Source organism: Gadus chalcogrammus, chromosome 3 (assembly GCF_026213295.1).
Source record: "Gadus chalcogrammus isolate NIFS_2021 chromosome 3, NIFS_Gcha_1.0, whole genome shotgun sequence".
In the NCBI taxonomy this organism is placed as follows: domain Eukaryota; kingdom Metazoa; phylum Chordata; class Actinopteri; order Gadiformes; family Gadidae; genus Gadus; species Gadus chalcogrammus.
Genome location: NC_079414.1, coordinates 7,156,151 through 7,174,101, shown reverse-complemented (window position 1 = coordinate 7,174,101; position 17,951 = coordinate 7,156,151). Strand labels below are relative to the sequence as shown.

Below are 17,951 nucleotides of genomic sequence, written 5' to 3'. Positions count from 1 at the left end.
TCGTGCTGGGGTTGAGCTTGGTTACCTCTCTGTCGGACACGGGCCAGGCTCGGACTGAATGGGGCCCGTTCCGCGCTCTAACACACACACACACACACACACACACACGCATGCACGCACCCATGCTTGCACACCCACACACACACACACACACACACACACACACACACACACACACACACACACACACACACACACACACACACACACACACACACACACACACACACACACACACACACACACACACACACAGGCACACACAGTGTAGTAGGTGTAAGTGAGGTCATACCGTCGATGCTGGCGAGGACGACCCTGGAGTGGTCGTACGCAATAACGTTGGCGTAGCGGTTCTTGGCTTTGTTCACCTCCAGGTTGGAGTTCTCCCACGTGAACTGCTGACCGGGGTCAACCGACTGCAACACACAAGCGTCACCACAAAGGCTAAAGGTCAAAGCAAAAGAAACAAGTTGAAGCAAAGTATTTCTATGGCTGTGTATGCAAGAGTGGCATTGACTCCTAAGCGCTTGAATACTGGAAAACAACGAACAAAAGAAATCAAACGTGAACCCTCGTTACTTACTCTTATGGCTACCATGCACTCTATTTAAATGTTTTTGGAAACTCGGCCAAGCAGCACTTAACATTTAGTAGTGACTCCGATATTGATTGTGTGTGCTTTGATTGCTCTCAGCCATCACCTGGAAGTCGCTTTGGATAAAAGCATTAAACGACTGAATGTAAATGTGTATGCGAGTGAATTAGGCTTCATTCATGGGAGGGATGTGTAAGGGGAGCTCTGTTTTCCTCCTGGCTTTCCCTCATGTCCTTTAAGTGATGGATTGGAGGATAACGCATGAAATGAAAACGACAGCGATTGATACCTTTTGGCCGTTGATGAATGAAATTAGGACTGTCTGTGAGGCTTAGAATCACCGGTCAGTCTGGACTCAATGTTATCTGAACTAATTTCTATGGCTCGTACAGGGGACCGAACACGGTGCCGGGGGGGCCACCGCCTCGGCAGCTCTGATTGTGCTCCCACGGTTCTACTTAATCCTCATTTTCCCCCGTCTCACTAGTGCCGTGAAATACAACCCTTGAAACTTTAGTATTTCAGTAGCCCAGAAACCACGGCGCAGCGCCCTTCACCGGCCACAGGCCAAGGTTGTGGGTGCATATCGTCTCTTTACCGCCACCGTCCAGCTCACAGCAGATCCCGTCTGATCGCTACAGTGCAGCATCTATAACATAGCTGCTGTGGACACTCCTTCTAGTCAAATCACGATCTGTGCTGAGGCTAAGGCCAAGATAAGAAGTTCCTATTTGAAAGGAAATAGAGGAAGATTAAGTCCCGGGATTGATCTTGTGCAGCTCTTAAAATGTGACCTTTAGGTTGCTACAGCAATTTGTCTCTAAAATAATGGGAGGTTGGGGCCGTACCCTGGAGCAGTGCTCACAGTCATTGTCGGATCTCTCTGTTGTACCAAAACAACACAATCACAGCCTGGTTGACAGAAAACCAAGCGGTGTTTAACTCAAAAAGGATTTGCTTATTTTTCTTTCGCTAGTGAACTCTCTGGGACACGGAAGAATCCAGAACATGCAGGCGCCTGCTTTGACCAGCCACTCTGGGGAGCGGGGAGCGGGTGTATGAAGTTAAATTCCTCTGGGTATGAAGGGACGGTCATGCTGGAGCAACAAATTAAGCTTGCAGAGGGTAATTGCAGTGTGTGTGCAGCGCTGTAAGCAGACATGAGGTCATTATGGGGCTGTCAATGAAGAGGGACGCAGAGTGAAGACCAGAGCCATTTAGCAAATTGGAATATTTTACGATACATAATTATGGTGAGGTTGGAGAAAAATACCAGGGTTGTTTGAGTTTGTGTGTGATAATGTGAATAAATGTATGCATGCATGCATGTGTGTGTGTGTGTGTGTGTGTGTGTGTGTGTGTGTGTGTGTGCGTGCGTGCGTGCGTGTGTGTGTGTGTGTGTGTGTGTGCGTGTTTGTGTGTGTGTGTGTGTGTGTGTGTGTGTGTGTGTGTGTGTGTGTGTGTGTGTGTGTGTGTGTGTGTGTGTGTGTGTGTGTGTGTGTGTGTGTGTGTGTTTTTGTGTGCATGCTTTCATTTCACTGCCCATCATCATGTGTGTCTAATTATTACACCACAATCATTACTGGTCTCTTTCTCTCTCTTGCTCTACACCCATCTCCCTCTCTCACTCCCTCTCTGTCTCTCCATCCCTCTCTCTCTTCTTGTTAAGGAGGTTGAGCTCGGAACAAAGCACACAGTCATACAGAGAGAATGTGTGTCTCGGCACAGTGGGCCCAACTCACACCACAATCAAATGTGGCTTTTCTCTATCCCTCCCTCTCACTTAAACTCTCCCTGCCGCACACCTCTTTCTCCCCGAAACGTCCTTCCTCCTATTTCTCAACTCTCTTTGCATCGTGTGCAAAGACAGTTTCCCTTTCTCTCTTTTTGAATATTATATGTATTTGTCAAAAACAATATCTGTGTTGTCTCTCTTCTACTGGCCAATTAGCAGTCAGTGTGGTCCGAAAGCCTTTACCCTGCGGCCATGGGTGTGAACAGAATTCAGTTGTGGGGCAGAGCAAAATGCCTGTCTCCCTATTCAAATGGATATACAGAGCTCGGTGCAACCGAAACTACCGTTGCTGCAGAGAATGAAATAAATGTTTTGATAGTAGCTATTTAGGTCCCTGGTTAAGAACAACATGTTCTGGAACAGTTATCACCTAGAAGAACATAGCCCCTCCACTACAGCCCTTCCCTGTTCCATCCCCATTCCAATCCACCACCACCACCCCCACCACCCCCACCACACACTAACTTGAGAAAACAAATCAAAAAAGCTCTCTTCTCGTTCCCTGCCTTTCTCTCGTCTTTATTGCCATCTCTGTATCTCCTCTATAATTCTTTTTCCTGCCACAAAAAAAAAAGGCGGTCTGAATTATCTGCGGAAGGCAGCGCTTCGAAACGACGGCGTTGATTTCCCTGTCGGGAAGCGGCCCCTCGACTGGGAGACATTTACATTTACATTGTTAACCGCAAGACGACAAGAAAGGAGGAGCGTGATAGGGAGGGCTAGTTACGGGCTGCTTTCTTATCCGTTAATATGGATGCACAATAGGATTGAAGTGATCTGAACACCTCCTTCCTATTCCTATCGTCTGGTATTCTAGTGGGCCCTATTAGATACCTCTTTGAATTATTTGAGTTCACAACCTAAACTCCACGTGAGATGGGCTCCAAGTGTTGTGTTGTTTACAAGGTGAGTGAGCGCTTTATAATAGCAATCGATTTCAAACGTTGGTTTATAAACTGCAGGCCCACTTTGTTGCCGACTGCCATTTGAAATGTGTTCACCAATCCACTCAACCGCTTGTAAGTGCAGCTAACAAAATAAAAGGAAACTAACCTTTTTCTCCAATCTCGACTAGCATCTTCTGGTTATTTGATACAGTGTGACTCCTTCCCTTAATACGGTTGACCAGGAAGGAGGAAAAGTGCAGCCGTACCTCATACTCTTGGGAGAACTTGAGGTTGTCGTTTGCCTTCAGGCGCTCGATGTGATCAGTCAGTTCCGAGATCGGCACCGGGGGATGACTCGCCATACCTGCCCAGCAGGAGAGAGAGTCAAAGTTAGGCTGGTCTGCAGTGATGTGGTTTAGTGTTGGTTCCATGGCCGGCGGAAAGAAAGCAAATGGAGAAGTGTTTCACTTTGTTAGGTGACAATGTTGTGTCTCAGGGTTGCACAGGTCTGGGACTATTAGTCTGTGGTGAAAGCTGCCCACGCAGATTAACTGTGTTCTCACAGCACATGTCTGCTGCCATGAAGGTCTAAAGATGTTTAAATCATGAGCCAGACTGTTAAATATGTTCAGCTCTGCTGTTACAGGATGCGTTGTTGTTATCGCTTCCTGATGGGATGGAATGAAGATTGTTAGAAAGCATGATCATGTCAAAGAAAAGAAAGAAAGACAATCCTAGCTGAGGATCAAAGGCAGACTAAAGCCAACTGACTTGACAACCGCCGGTAACCGCGGTACACTGATACTCGGTAGGCTGAAAGAGGGAAACAACATCAGGATTAATCAATAGTCCAAAGAACTACCACGAGCACCGCTAAGAGCTGCCGGATCACACCAATCACCCAGGGGGGGTGTTCAGCCTACCTGGGGTCTGGAAGTTGATCCTGCGGAGCTCCACAGGGTCTGTGGGATGGTGTGAGGACATGGCCTTGCTGCACGGGAAGCTGCCCTTCCTGCCCTCCGCCTCAGCCCTCTTCCTGCAGTCACAATGACACACATCCCATTTAACCTCCACTCTTACTGCAATCACAACACTCACACATCCCCCAACACCTCCACTCTTACTTCAGTCACAACACACATCCCATTACACCTCCCCTCTTCCTGCAGTCACAACACACATCCCCCAACACCTGCACATCAGCAAACACCTGTTGCCTCTGTATAGTGGCCAAGCTAATACAACTACTAATGGTTTCATTTAGTATTGTATAGTAATGTAAAGTATGGCATAGTATAGTAACGGTTAATATGGTATAGCATAATATAGATGAGTGTAGTATAGTATAGCATAGTATAGTATAGTGTAGTATAGAATAATACCGTATAGTCAACCTTGATTGAAAATAGGCTTGTGGGAAATATAAATCATTGGGATATATATTGTTATGCCTAGCTTTCCACAAAAGCACCTTGAGTTATTTATTTTTCTAAGAATAAAGTGCAAGGCAGAGGAAACACTGGCTCCGAGTTTATTTACCTGTCAGGTTTGCTGGATCCGTGAATAAAGGCAGGAACACACCAAAGGAAAGATAGAAAAGAATAACATGAGCGCCCAACAGAACGGCAGCAGGAAATCCAATGCTCTTTTTCCCACACAGGGATTCGTCAATATATAAGCAAATCAAGGGTTGATATATGTTTATTCATATTGGTATATTATGCACTACATTAGCCACAACATATGTATCAAAATAATCATGAAAAGCTGCAATGCAGATGTCTTTTTACTTTGTAATGCACAGATGGATCAGTACTGAACCCTCTGCCTCAGCCCTCTTCCTACAATCACAACACACATCCACAACACCTCCACTCTTCCCAAAAATAATCCAAATATTTGTGTCTAATTGTGTCTCCTTTTAAACTCCTTCAGAACCATGCATGCCCTCATCCCTCTCTCTTTACACTCTATCCCTCTGTCTATACACTCCAAACCTCCCTCTCTCTATATATATATTCAATCACTCCCTACCCCAACTCCCTCTCCTGCTCTCTTCCCCCCTCTCTCTCTGTACAACCCTCCTCGTGGTTCTGTCCTCACCTCTTGAAGAGGAGAATCGCGATGACGATGCAGACGATGAATATGACAGCCAACACCGGGCCCACAACCCACAACAGCCCCTCCTCCTCGTCCACGATGGGCTGAGGGTCGGCATCCGAGGAGGTCACGGGGTCAGAGTAGGGGCTCGTGGAGAACATGGTCTGTGGGGGGAGGGGGAGGGGGAGGGGGAGGGGGGGGAGGGGAGAGGTTATCTATGGTGTTATGTACTGTACACATGCTGCTGCCAAAAGCACCGAGGCCCTGTGTGTAGTCCACTCTCATATTTCACCCATCATGTTTATGTGGCAGCTTGGGAAATGCGGGTCGTTGATTGATGGACGGCAGCAGAGATGTTTATAGAATAACAAATGAGGCCGGAAGTATCTGATGAAACAAGTGTTACATTGCACTGCTCTAGTTTGAGCTACTCAGAAGGAGCCATTGCAATGATGGAGAATGTATGTGTCACATCATAAAGACATCTTTGGTACTCACATTTTCAGAGAGGTCCATCAGCGCCAGAACAAAGAACACATACTCCTGCCCATTCAGCAGAGGACGGTTCCGGAAGTCGTCGTAGTTTCGGCCGTCGCCGAGGGTGAACTCAGGGGGGAGGGTCTTGAACTGAGCTGTGACGTAAGCCTTGGGCTCTGATTGGGCTGCTTGCCTGCGGACTCGTAGGGCCCGGCTCACACTGGTCCGGTTGATCTCTTTCAGGAGCTGAGAGCCAATAGGAGAGAGGACGAGATGGTTAGAATGGAGAAGAGAACATTTGAAAGTGGGGTAGTGGAGGGAGAGAACAGGGGAACGATGAGGGCAGCGAGATGAGGTTGAATAGAGGCATCAAAGAGAGTACAAAAGAAAGATTACGATGATGATATGGATCCTCTTTCATACGTGAACAATGTGGAAGATCCAAGGATCGGACATTATCTATTTACTCACTATGCCCCAAGTCATTGACCTTTACACTTCCCCTGCAGAATAAACCAGTTTTCGACACTTATTATCTTCCCCGTAAACAACGGCTGACAAGGCATAGATGAAAAGATAATAGCTCCCCTCCCCCACACTATTCATCACGTCAACATCGTGCTATCTTTCATCTGATGCAATATGCCTGCGCCTTATCGATCCTCATTTCCTATACATGATCGCCCTTGATGGCTCCTGGCCAGCGCCGCTGACATTGATGAAGGGTTGAGTACAGAGAGGAGGAGGGTTAGATTGAAGATGACATGAGGGGGCACCATAGAGAACACACTGAAGGGATTGAATACGTGAATTGATGAGCAGTGGACGGACTTGTGCTTCCCCACTGTCAGTCCCACAGGGTAAGGATGAGAACCGTCAGTACTTCTATCATTATTACATTTGGACCGGTTTGATACACTGGGCCCTACCTTGCACCCAGCGCAATTGACTTTCTACACCGATGCATTTATCGTTGCTAGTTTGCACAGCGAAAAGCAGAGGCGTGTTCCCGCGCAAATAATACACGATCTTACAGATCGATAAAGCAGTTTCGCAACTGATTGACAAAAACCTGGTCTAAGTGCACTAGCGGATAGCGCAGTTGGTGTTGCTATTTCGAGGTACCATGGCAGGTCGGAACTGCAAGATAAGCTTGAACACCAGTAGGCTATACACAGCACAAACATGCAAACGATTTGCATAATTTAAATATTGTGATGATGATGTGGATTGTGGATTTTTTATTTTTTTCATAGGGGCTGCATGAATGAACACTTTAGTACGCTATGCCTTGCGTTAAAGTAATAATAATAACAATCAGTACATTTACATGCACAGCTTAATCCGACTAAGACCATAGTTTGACTTTGCTCCTCAATCGGACGTCACTAGCAACAACAAACTCAGGCAGCCGCAGCATTCGAGAAAGATGTTTTCAGTAGCCAGCTGTCAGTTGATTTCGGGTCCATGTCATTTCGCCGACGCTCCATTGTTCCGACCTCTCGGTCGTATGCAGACTCCTCCGGCAGCGGAACAGCGGGAGGAGTCAAGCTGGAGGAGTCCGCATACGAACGAGAGGACGGAACAATGGAGCGTCTGAGAAATGGACCCGAATTGAACTGACAGCTGTCCTGCATACGGCAACAATCCCTTTCTCCTCTATGTTGCGTTTCAATATTGACTTCAGCGAGTCAAAGCTAAAGTTCCTTTACCTCAATTCCTTCTCCACCATGGCCGAGATAACCCTCACTACAAGTCTTTACTAGTTGCTGAAGTACCAGAGAGTCGGAGAACCTGACGCAGTCTTTAAGATTCATAATATCAGAGAATATCCCTGTCAGTTCGGCCGCAGCGCAATGAATGAATAAATATCGTAAAAAAACATTTATTTTGACAGATGTGCCCGAAGTTACTACTTTACAACCTCGTTGATGACCAACACACTCGTCCACTCACTCGCTTAGGACACTCACACACACTGCCATTCTCGCGCACACACATACGCTACTCTCGTAACAGAAGCGTAGCGTGTACTGAATGCATGTTGATGATGATACATTTCTTATAGGGGGTAACTACATTGGCACGACACCGGCTTCCTCCATCTTCTTCGCCACCTTTTAAAATAAATTGCCATCTCTCGTTTTCCGACGGCGACAACAAAATGACTATCGTCGCCTTATGCTTCCGGATCATGGCCCCCGGGAAAAATCTCGAGCATGCTTAGAACACAAAATCTGATTCCATGTGATCCGATCCGTTACATGCAGGTTTAATTCGACAGTCGAATAATCTAAGTGTCTTAATTCAACTATGAGTAACTTGATTTCGATGCGATTATAGTCTGAGGTGTATACATGCATCTTAATAATCCAATCATAGTTGGACTAAGCCAATAATTCCACTTTCTTGAGTGTCATGTAAACGTACTGAACGATAAACTCGAGCAAAGTAGGCTATATCCCAGCCTTCCAGAACAAAATCTTGTTTTAGAGTAAATTATAACGTTGTTTAAATTATTTGGGAAAGCACACATGATACAGTGGTAATCTCATCTCTCATCTCATCGTCATCCGCTTATCCGGGGTCGGGTTGCGGGGGGAGCAGCTCAAGCAGGGGGCCCCAGACTTCCCTTTCCCGGGCCACATTGACCAGCTCTGACGGGGGGATCCCGAGGCGTTCCCAGGCCAGAGTGTTGAGATATAATCTCTCCACCTAGTCCTGGGTCTTCCCCGAGGTCTCCTCCCCACTGGAAGTGCCTGAAACACCTCCCAAGGGAGGCGCCCAGTGGGCATCCTTACCAGATGCCAGAACCACCCCAGCTGACTCCTTTCTAAGTAAAGGAGCAGTGGCTCTAATCCGAGTTCCTCACGGATGGCTGAGCTTCTCACCCTATCCCTAAGGGAGACGCCAGCCACCCTTCTGAGAAAACTCATCTCAGCCGCTTGTACCCGCGATCTCGTCCTTTCGGTCATCACCCAACCCTCATGACCATAGGTGAGGATAGGAACGAAGATTGACCGTTAGATCGAGAGCTTTGCCTTGCGGCTCAGCTCTCTTTTCGTAACAACGGTGCGGTAAAGCGAACGGAAATGCTCAGATTCTCCGGCCAATCTCACGCTCCATCGTACCCTTTACTCGCGAACAAGACCCCGAGGTACTTGAACTCCTTCACTTGGGCTAAGGACTCATTTCCTACCCGGAGTACGCAATCCACCGGTTTCCTGCTAAGAGTCATGGCTTCAGATTTAGCGGTGCTGATCCTCATGCCAGGCGCTTCACACTCGGCCGTGGTACACAGTGGTAATGAGTTGTATTTAAATCAATGCATGTGCAAACACCGTACAGCAAACACATATTATCTTGACAAGGACATCGTGTACAAGCCCATGACTTTTAGGAGTGATGAGTATTTGATTGTTAGAAACATAGTTTTGCCGCGAGTGAATGTTAAAAAGAATGAATGAATGCGTGTGTGCATCCATCTGCTTAAACACACGCAAACTAAACACGTGATGCATAATACAGTCCATGGCAATGTATATTAACGGGGGGACACATGCATAATAGGAACAGAAGTCGATGACGATAATGTATACAATACTGGTAAGAAACAATGTTTGTTAATGTATTGCCGCATATCATTAAATAGGTCCACTGTTGCGGCCACAGGACCACATATCATGTGTGTTAAGTTTTCTTTGCCAAAATGTATATGACGACTCAGTATTTGTGAAGTTGTAGAAGAAAACGCTATTGCATGTGTGAATTAGGCCATATTATTTGGCCATTAACTGAGCCATTTGTAGTTTGAAATTCATGTGGTCATGCATCTGTCTCATTTGAGACTGCAAACGTCATAATATCAACTCGTCAGGTTCAAATGCGCTCATGGCTCTTAAAGGGGATGGGAGATGGCACTCTCATTGGTTTATTGCACGTTACGCCCAAACCACACCTACGGGTAATTAGGCTGCTTCAGGGCAACCCTTTTTAGATTTGCGTCGGGCGAAAGAGTCATTTATCCGCCGGTATAATAGCAACAGCGCCAGAGATCCGCCCACAAAGCAACTTCCGTTTTGCGCTTCTCACTTGCGTTTCAGACCGCTAAAATAAGTCCCACTGTGTGTATCGCATCATTTATTTACTTACTGACTGAACTGTCTATCAATCTGAATTTCACTATTGTGAATGCAATCATCATCATCATCATCTTAATCATCATCATAATCAAGACGATTGTCGCCGCCATCTTCATTCAAATCACATCTGATGGGTTTCTTTCTGACAGCAGTTCAGCTGTGCCACTTTATTAGTTGGCAGCACCACATTGTTTTCCCCCTCAGATCTCACCTCATCCATGTTCATCTGGTCCGGTTCCTCCCAGGGGTTCAGGAACTTCCCGCCTCTCTGCCTCTTCAGCGGTAACACCACCACGTAGTAACCCCTGGCAACACAACAGGCCACAAATATCTGAGATTTGGACCACCGACTGAGTGCTCAGTGGCATACGTTTTAATCAGACAACATCACATAATCTTGTGATGGGGTGAGATGTGAATGGCAACAACAGAACCATTAGCCAATCCTTTATTAATTTATCCCTGAATTCATCCATCCACCCATGTACCGATGTATGTACCAACAATCCAAAAACGATCAATCCCTCCCTCTCCTCTTCATCCATCTCTCTATCTCTCTTCGCCTTTATCCATCCCTTTGTCTCTCCCTCCCTATCCCCCTCCATCCAACTCTTTCCCTCTCTCTCCCTCTCCCCATCCATCCAACTCTTTGTCTCTCGCTCCCTCTCCCCCTCCAGCCATCCCTCTGTCTCTCCCTTTTTCTCCCCCCCCTCCATCCATCCATCCATCCCCCACTCCTCATTTATTCATCAGTCCATCTCTCCATCCGTCCCCCCCTCCCTGCCTACCTGACTTTGGCGGTGGTGTCCACAGTGGGCAGCTGTACGGTCACCATACCGTCTGCGTTGGTCTTGCCCACCAGCGTGGGCTTGGTCTTCAGGATGTCCGGCGCAGTGGTGGCAGTGACCCGGTGCTGAAGCCCCCCAGCGCTGTTTGCCCGGTTGGTCAGCAGGAAGGAGTACTGGGTGTTGGGCTCCAGGCCCGTGATCAGCTTCTGGGTCTGCTTACCGTCCACGTCCACCGACTGGCCCTTACCGTACAGGATCTGGATAGCAGCAGAGGTTGGAGAGAGAGGGCTGGTTTCAGTGCTGGAGCACACGGTTTGAGAGTCACCAGACATCGATTTACAACTTCCAAAAAATGTAAAAAAGGTATGCCTTTGTGACTTTTTCAAATATGAAAACGACATCCTCCATCGCACACTTTACTCTGGTTTCATGTCATCTTTTGCCTCACCGCCTTTCTTAGCTCACAGCGGACTGGAGTCAATCCTTTGATTACCACTGAATCGAGAATCCACCGTGAACCGTGGTTGAATCGGACTGCTTGAATTAGATTCCCAAGAATTGAAATCAAATCGTGTGAGACCGAAGGATCCACAACCCTGATTAAAAAGATAGCTCAATCCATGGTGCTGCCCAAGTGATTAAAACGTCAATGGTCCCTGTCCACTTATGTTATTTTTTTCTAAAATAGGCCAATAATGAAAAACGTGAGCTCTTTTCTAACGTCCTGACTCACAGTGAATGGCGGGGCAGGGTTCTTGTCCCGAACCTCCCAGGAGAGCAGCACAGAGTTCTTCATGGCCGCCTTCACCCTAAAGTTGGTTGCGAACACTAAACAAACAAACAAACAACCACACAACCAAAACATGTAAATAGGAAGGCAAATCCTTTGTCACTGCAGGAGCAGGTGGAGGGCTTACCTGTTCACTCTCCTCCAGAGCCAACACTGAGACCAGTTCAGGTACGGTTTGAACAAGGATCCCATCGATCCTTGTTCCCATCGACCGTCCTTATTGGTCTCTTACCTTGGTTTTGCATAGGGTTTAGGGCTAGGACTTCCACAACAAACACACACCAAAAACAACACACTGAAAATGTTGTGACCAGAGCTGTGTGTGTCTATGCAGGGTTGTTTGTGTGTAATCAAACCCAGTGGTAGGTCTACAGACAGTACAAACATGTGTACAGACACAACAGATGACTTTATGAAAGTTAGCCTCTGAGCAATGATGATGGACTTCTGGAATGCGTGACGTGTATGTGTGTGTGTGTGTGTGTGTGTGTGTGTGTGTGTGTGCATCTGCGCATGTTTTTCTACCTTGGCCCAGCTGCTGCGTCCTAAACTGGACCCCGGGGCTGTAGGGCCCGGGACCCACAGCGGTAAACGCACACACCCTCACATCGTACACCGTGTCGGCACTCAGGCCCTCCAACAGCACGCTCGAGTTCGGGGTTCCCACGACAACCTCCGAGGCATTGCCCCTGCTGTTGATGTCCCTGTACAGAACTGAGTACTTGATGATCCTCCCGTTCTGCTCCACCAGTGGCACGGCCTTCCAGGCCAGCTGGATGGAGGAGGCGGTGTTCTCCTGGGCCACCAGGCCCTCCGGGTACCCGCTGGGGCAGTCCTCGGGGGTGGCCACCTCCTCCGCAGCCTCCTCCCCGTAGCCCATCTTGTTGCGGGCGGAGAGGCGGAAGACGTAGCGCGCCCCCTTGTGGATGTCCTGGGCGGTGTAGCGCCGCTCACGGGCGGGGAACTCCACCACGGTGAGGGGCAGCACGTCCACCCGGCCCAGGGTGAGCCGGTAGCCCAGCAGCGGGGTGGGGGCCGAGGGGGGAGGCTGCCACTGCAGCAGGGCAGTGGCCGAGTCGGTGGCCAGCACCGTAAGCGTGGGTTTGTCCGGCACTGGAAGGGGCACGAGGTCAAAGGCCAGAGGTCAGGGGTGAGGGCCAGCGAGGTTGACTGTTACTCTGCTATTTACTCAATAAATAAATTATTTTTATGAAGTTATTGCTTCTGCCAAAATAAATAATCTGTTAAAACCGTTGGAGATAGCGTCCATATAGCGGTCTGTGATTCATAGCAGCGGTCAGCTGATCAGAAATGACAGACCATAGAAGGCCGAAAATGACCAATCAGAATCGAGTGCTCAACAAAGCTGTGTAATAGTTACAATATAGTACAAAAATAATACAATAATATTTATGATGCAAAGTTATGATGAGCTCAAAAAAGCTATTGAGCTCATTGCCTACTCTTGGGATAATTGCTGCTGCTCAAAACAACTTTGGAGTTTTTTTAAAACCCACTTATTGATTGGTACGATATGAAAGAGCAAAATACACTATAGCCATGTCTGGGATTTATTGGCTTGCTATTATCCTCCCTAATTACATTTGAGTTTGTTTGTTTGTGTTTGTGTATACGTGTTTGAAGGGTATTTGTGTGTGTGTATGTGTGAGAAAGTGTGTGTGTGTGTGTGTGTGTGTGTGTGAGTGTATATGTGTATTTGTGTGCATACGCACGTGCATGTGCATGGGTGCTTTCACGTGTGCGTGTGTGTGTGTGTGTGTGTGTGTGTGTGTGTGTGTGTGTGTGTGTGTGTGTGTGTGTGTGTGTGTGTGTGTGTGTGTGTGTGAGCACGTACGCGGCATGGCGGTGCAGACTGCTAGGGCTCTGCTGCGTGCCCCGTCCCCCTTGGCGGTGTAAGCCCCCACGGACACAGAGTAAGACGTGTCTGCCTTCAAATCTCCCAGAAGCACCTCCTTAACAAAACAACACAGAGCACCAGCATCATCAGCTGCAGCCACACCGCAAAACGCTGCAAGCCTCCCAGACCGACGTAAGCACTGCGGGTATAAATGTACGCTAGTGGAAGTGTTGTGAAAGCAGAATGTTGGTGTTGGAAGTACTTTTATTCCTGCTTCATAAAATAGAGGATGAACGTTTTCAATACAGTATAAGAATTGCATTTTCACAAGCACCACCGTAAATATAGAAAGGGGGATAAACACCAGTATCTCACTAATATAAAATCGTCTTGAACCGAAGCTATATCCGACAGTTGAAGCGCATTCATGTTATGAGTAAATCAACTTCAGCACGTTCTTTCCACAGCAACTTATAAAGAGAAATGGCCTTGTGCATGGAACACCATGTTAGTCTAAATCAAGTGCGTGGCATCCTGAGATACAGACATCGCTTTGGAAAAAACAACTGACACCGGTGTTTATTAATAAATCTCTATGCGTGACTCATGGTATTAGTCACCGCCATCATGTATCTTTGTGCCACTATTTATTAAAACACAAACACAGGGTACAGATTGTCATAAATAAAGACTACTACTCTATGGGGATTTCTGTTCTGGCTCTAGTAGCAGGTATTTTCCACTCGACGAATGGCCCAAACATGAGTCACATAATTTTATATGTATGCATACATTAATATTCAACAAAACAATTAGATTAACAGGTTTACTCACATATTGAGTTGAGTCATCGTATTCCCACTGAGCCATGGAAGAGAAAGGAGTGGAAGATTAACAGCCAATTTAAAATGTGATTCTTGAAATTAATGTTCATCTACATCACTGATCAGGCTTTGGACGTCATTAATAAAGGTGAGAGGTGTGACGCAGCCTCACAGTTTCGGTCTGTACGACGCCATAGATATTAAAATCTGCTTAATAACTAGACGCAAAGCGATTTGTGCAAGTCATTTCCATTCATGAATTCTTTCTATCTCCGCGCTCTCTGCCTTCCTCCTTGACCCGTCAAAATGTGCCCACTTTGCAGGAGACCCCAGGCGCTATCGACCCAGATGTTGCTGGCTAATTGCATCGGTCCACATACACGTCGCTCTGGCAGTGAGATCTGTACAGAGCTCCTGGCCCCCCGAACCTGCGCATATTAGGCCCTCTATCTACTAGTCTGAGCAGGGAAACAATCGGAATGGGGGGCTATTATCACCAGGGCTGGAACCCAGGGTATTTTGAGGTCACCACCTCATGAGTTTCCATCTCATCTAGTACCTGCTCCTACCATATCGTTGACAGCATGGCGTCGCTACGCACTGTGTGCCACTAGAGTCTGCCACGTGTTCTCAGCATCAGGCATACAGTTTTCATCAAAGGGCTGAATGAGCAGCTCCTCTTGATTACTTCTAACGACTGTGATAACTTGGAAACATATCGTGCACCAATCAGGTAAAAGAGCACCACACACGTGTTTGTGGGCTGTTCAAAAGGTGAGTGACACAGCGTCTACAATAAACCTCACCCCATGCACTTTACTTTCTCTTTGAGCCAGCGCTAACTATTTAGCTATACCAGAACATGTTTAGAGTTTGCATGTGTTTACTCGGCTTGACTTGGCTTGGATAAACAGAATGAATCTGAGCAGGGCCCTCGGCCATTCAACGGTCTAAAATGGTACACAGTGTGTGGTCCTTTGAACGGACATGAGAAGAGGGAACGGCCTCACCTGGGAGTCCTCCATGAGGATGTCCTTGATGGAGGGCTGCCCCTGGGGCTCCCCGTAGCTGGTCCTCACATAGTGGACCTGGTAGCCTCGGATCTGGCCGTGCTGCAACGGGGGGGCGGGCGCGCGCCACTTCACCCTAATGGCCGAGGCATTGACCGCCTCCCCCTCCACTGCCCGCGGGGGCCCGCTAGGAACTAGAGGTGCATCATGGGATAGATGAGGTCAGCGCTCATAGACGGGCCGGGTACTTTGTTTGAACGCTTCGTGGGTAGTAAGGATCTCTTGTTGTTTCGAAGGGAGGGAAAGAAGGATGATGTTCACAGAGGTTTTTTGAGGGGGGCCGGTCATAAAGAGTTATGGTTGGAAAGGTTTAATAAAATACCAGATATAAAAATAACAAAATTGTATAAAGGCAGCCATGATGCCTCGATAAAAAAAACCTCAAAACTGTCAAAAAAACAGTTTGCTTGAAGGACGACATGGAGGGATAGTAAAAGGCAGAGTAAGATAAGGAGTGAATGGAGAGAAAGATAAGCAGGGCGATTGAAAGGATTGGGCGCCCAGGGCTGATAAACAGTGGTAGGCCGTCAAAGAGAAGAAATACTATTATAAAAAGAAAACAGTTACAGCACTCCAGCTGCCAAGAAGCGCTCTCGCTAAAGAGGAACAGTGAGGAAGCCCTCAGGCCGCCTTCCGGCCCCTGACCCGCGGATAAGCCCCCCGCACAAGACGGAGGATGCTTCTCCTTTCATAGCGCTGATGCTACACTCCATTAAGTTGGTCTATACGGTCTCATGGAAAAGAAACCAAGGTTATATTAAAAAACATCCCTCTGTATTACACATAACAACCCGGGTCCCGTGATGAATCTGGGTGGGATATCACGTTGGATTAGTTGTTTAGCAGCCAGAGGGCAGGTTGAAGGGAGAGGCACAGAAGAACATCTTAACGCCACGTCTATGGTTACTGTGGAGGCTCCGTGCCATGCAGACTCCAGGGCAGCGCGCCCACACACAGGGAGGAAGAGGAGGAGCCCTGGGTGCAGTGATGGGAGGAGGAAAAGCCACCGGAGAAAGACAGCGAGTGGGGCAGCGAAGGAACGGAGCGAGGGGGGGGGGGGGGGGGGCTTGCGGGCATCGGAGGTTGCAGTGACGGTGTGTTCACTCATCCGGATCCATCCAGCAGGAGAAAACGGGCTGTTAGTGACGGACTCTTAATCACGCTCAGCGTGTCGGAGGGTCAGAGGTGACGTTCGTTTGTTAGTGCGGCGCGGGGGGGGGGAACGGGGGGCACGGGGAGGGGCGGATGGTGGTTTTTATCGATCAGGACGTACCATCTTCTTCAGTGCGGACCAGCAGCTGTAAGCTCTCCGGCCCCTCTCCGGCCTCCGTCGCGGCCCGCACGGTGATGCCGTACTCGGTCCATTTCAGAAGGTCCTCCAGGAGGTAGGGCGGCGCCGGGACGCGCTCCGCCCTCCCGGACGTCCGGTTGCCCTCGGTGGGCGCGTACTGCACGGTGTAGCCCGTGACCAGCCCGTTGTGGAACTCCTCCGGGGGCGGGGCCCAACTTACCAGCACGCTGGTGGAGCTGGAGCTGGTGCACACCACCTCCTGGGGAGGCGCAGAGGGGACTGATCGGGGGCCAAGGGTCCAGGAGGTGGGGGGGGGGGTTTATTGTGTAGTTTTGGAGGGTTGGGAGTGCGTTGCGTGTTGTGCGTTGTGTGTGTTTTGCGAATAGGTGTTGATGCGTGGAGAGGTGATGGTAGAAGTGAGGTGCAGGCATGGGAATGAGTGAGCGGACGAGAGACATGGAACAGAAAACAAAACAAAAAAAGACATCAAATGAAAACAAAACACCGGAGAGCACACAAAGCCCTAAAGAGGACGACCGCCCTCGCAGCTGAAGCATGACTGAACAAAGGAGGCTGAATGGTTGGATGGCTCGCTGTCCGCTTGATAAGAACGTGGACGGATGAAACACGGGTGAATGGGTTCAGAAGATCTGGCGCAACACAAAAAGACATCGACTAGCGGAGGCACTCCACACGGAACCTACCTGTCCACACGTCTGGTTAGACTACTGCATCCTTTCTGATCCGCGACCGGGTTCCAATAACCAGCCTTCAACTGCTTACCTTTAGTGCTGTTTCTCTTATACTCTCGTCACACCTCAGATTCTGTATGCATTTATTATTTCCTCTGATTCATAGTCAACTTAATGGGTTGCTTTAAGATGTTAATCAACAGTCTCTTGTGTATTTTAGTTGGAATACAAACAGAATCTGAGGTCTGCATTAAGGACCAATTTTGACAATGCAAAATAATGCAATTGATAATTTTTTTGTTTTGAGTAAAACTGTATATAATAAGGTCTGGTCTGAACCTCATTTGTGCTTTCATTACCATAATTATTCAAATTTATACATTTATACATCATCTAAAATTGGTCACTCTCTCTCTGTCCCCCCCACCCACACACACACGCACGCACGCACGCACGCACGCACGCACGCACGCACGCACGCACGCACGCACGCACGCACGCACCCGCACACGCACGCACGCACGCACGCACGCACGCACGCACGCACGCACGCACGCACGCACGCACACGCACGCACGCACCACCACGCACGCACCACGCACCACGCACGCACCACCACGCACGCACACACGCACGCACACA

General features: G+C 48.3%; 1 protein-coding gene across 1 annotated transcript in view; it reads right to left on the bottom strand.

Annotated features, from left to right (window-relative positions):
* The window catches only part of LOC130379087 (receptor-type tyrosine-protein phosphatase delta-like), a 98,780-nt gene that overhangs the window by 18,723 nt on the left and 62,106 nt on the right, over positions 1-17,951 (bottom strand). The window contains 15 exon segments of the mRNA XM_056585678.1: positions 293-416; positions 3,544-3,641; positions 4,049-4,090; positions 4,201-4,313; positions 4,817-4,828; positions 5,381-5,541; positions 5,876-6,100; positions 10,208-10,301; positions 10,785-11,041; positions 11,518-11,612; positions 12,100-12,687; positions 13,430-13,547; positions 14,267-14,293; positions 15,267-15,460; positions 16,600-16,896. Of these exon segments, the coding sequence (XP_056441653.1) occupies positions 293-416; positions 3,544-3,641; positions 4,049-4,090; positions 4,201-4,313; positions 4,817-4,828; positions 5,381-5,541; positions 5,876-6,100; positions 10,208-10,301; positions 10,785-11,041; positions 11,518-11,612; positions 12,100-12,687; positions 13,430-13,547; positions 14,267-14,293; positions 15,267-15,460; positions 16,600-16,896 (2,445 nt within the window).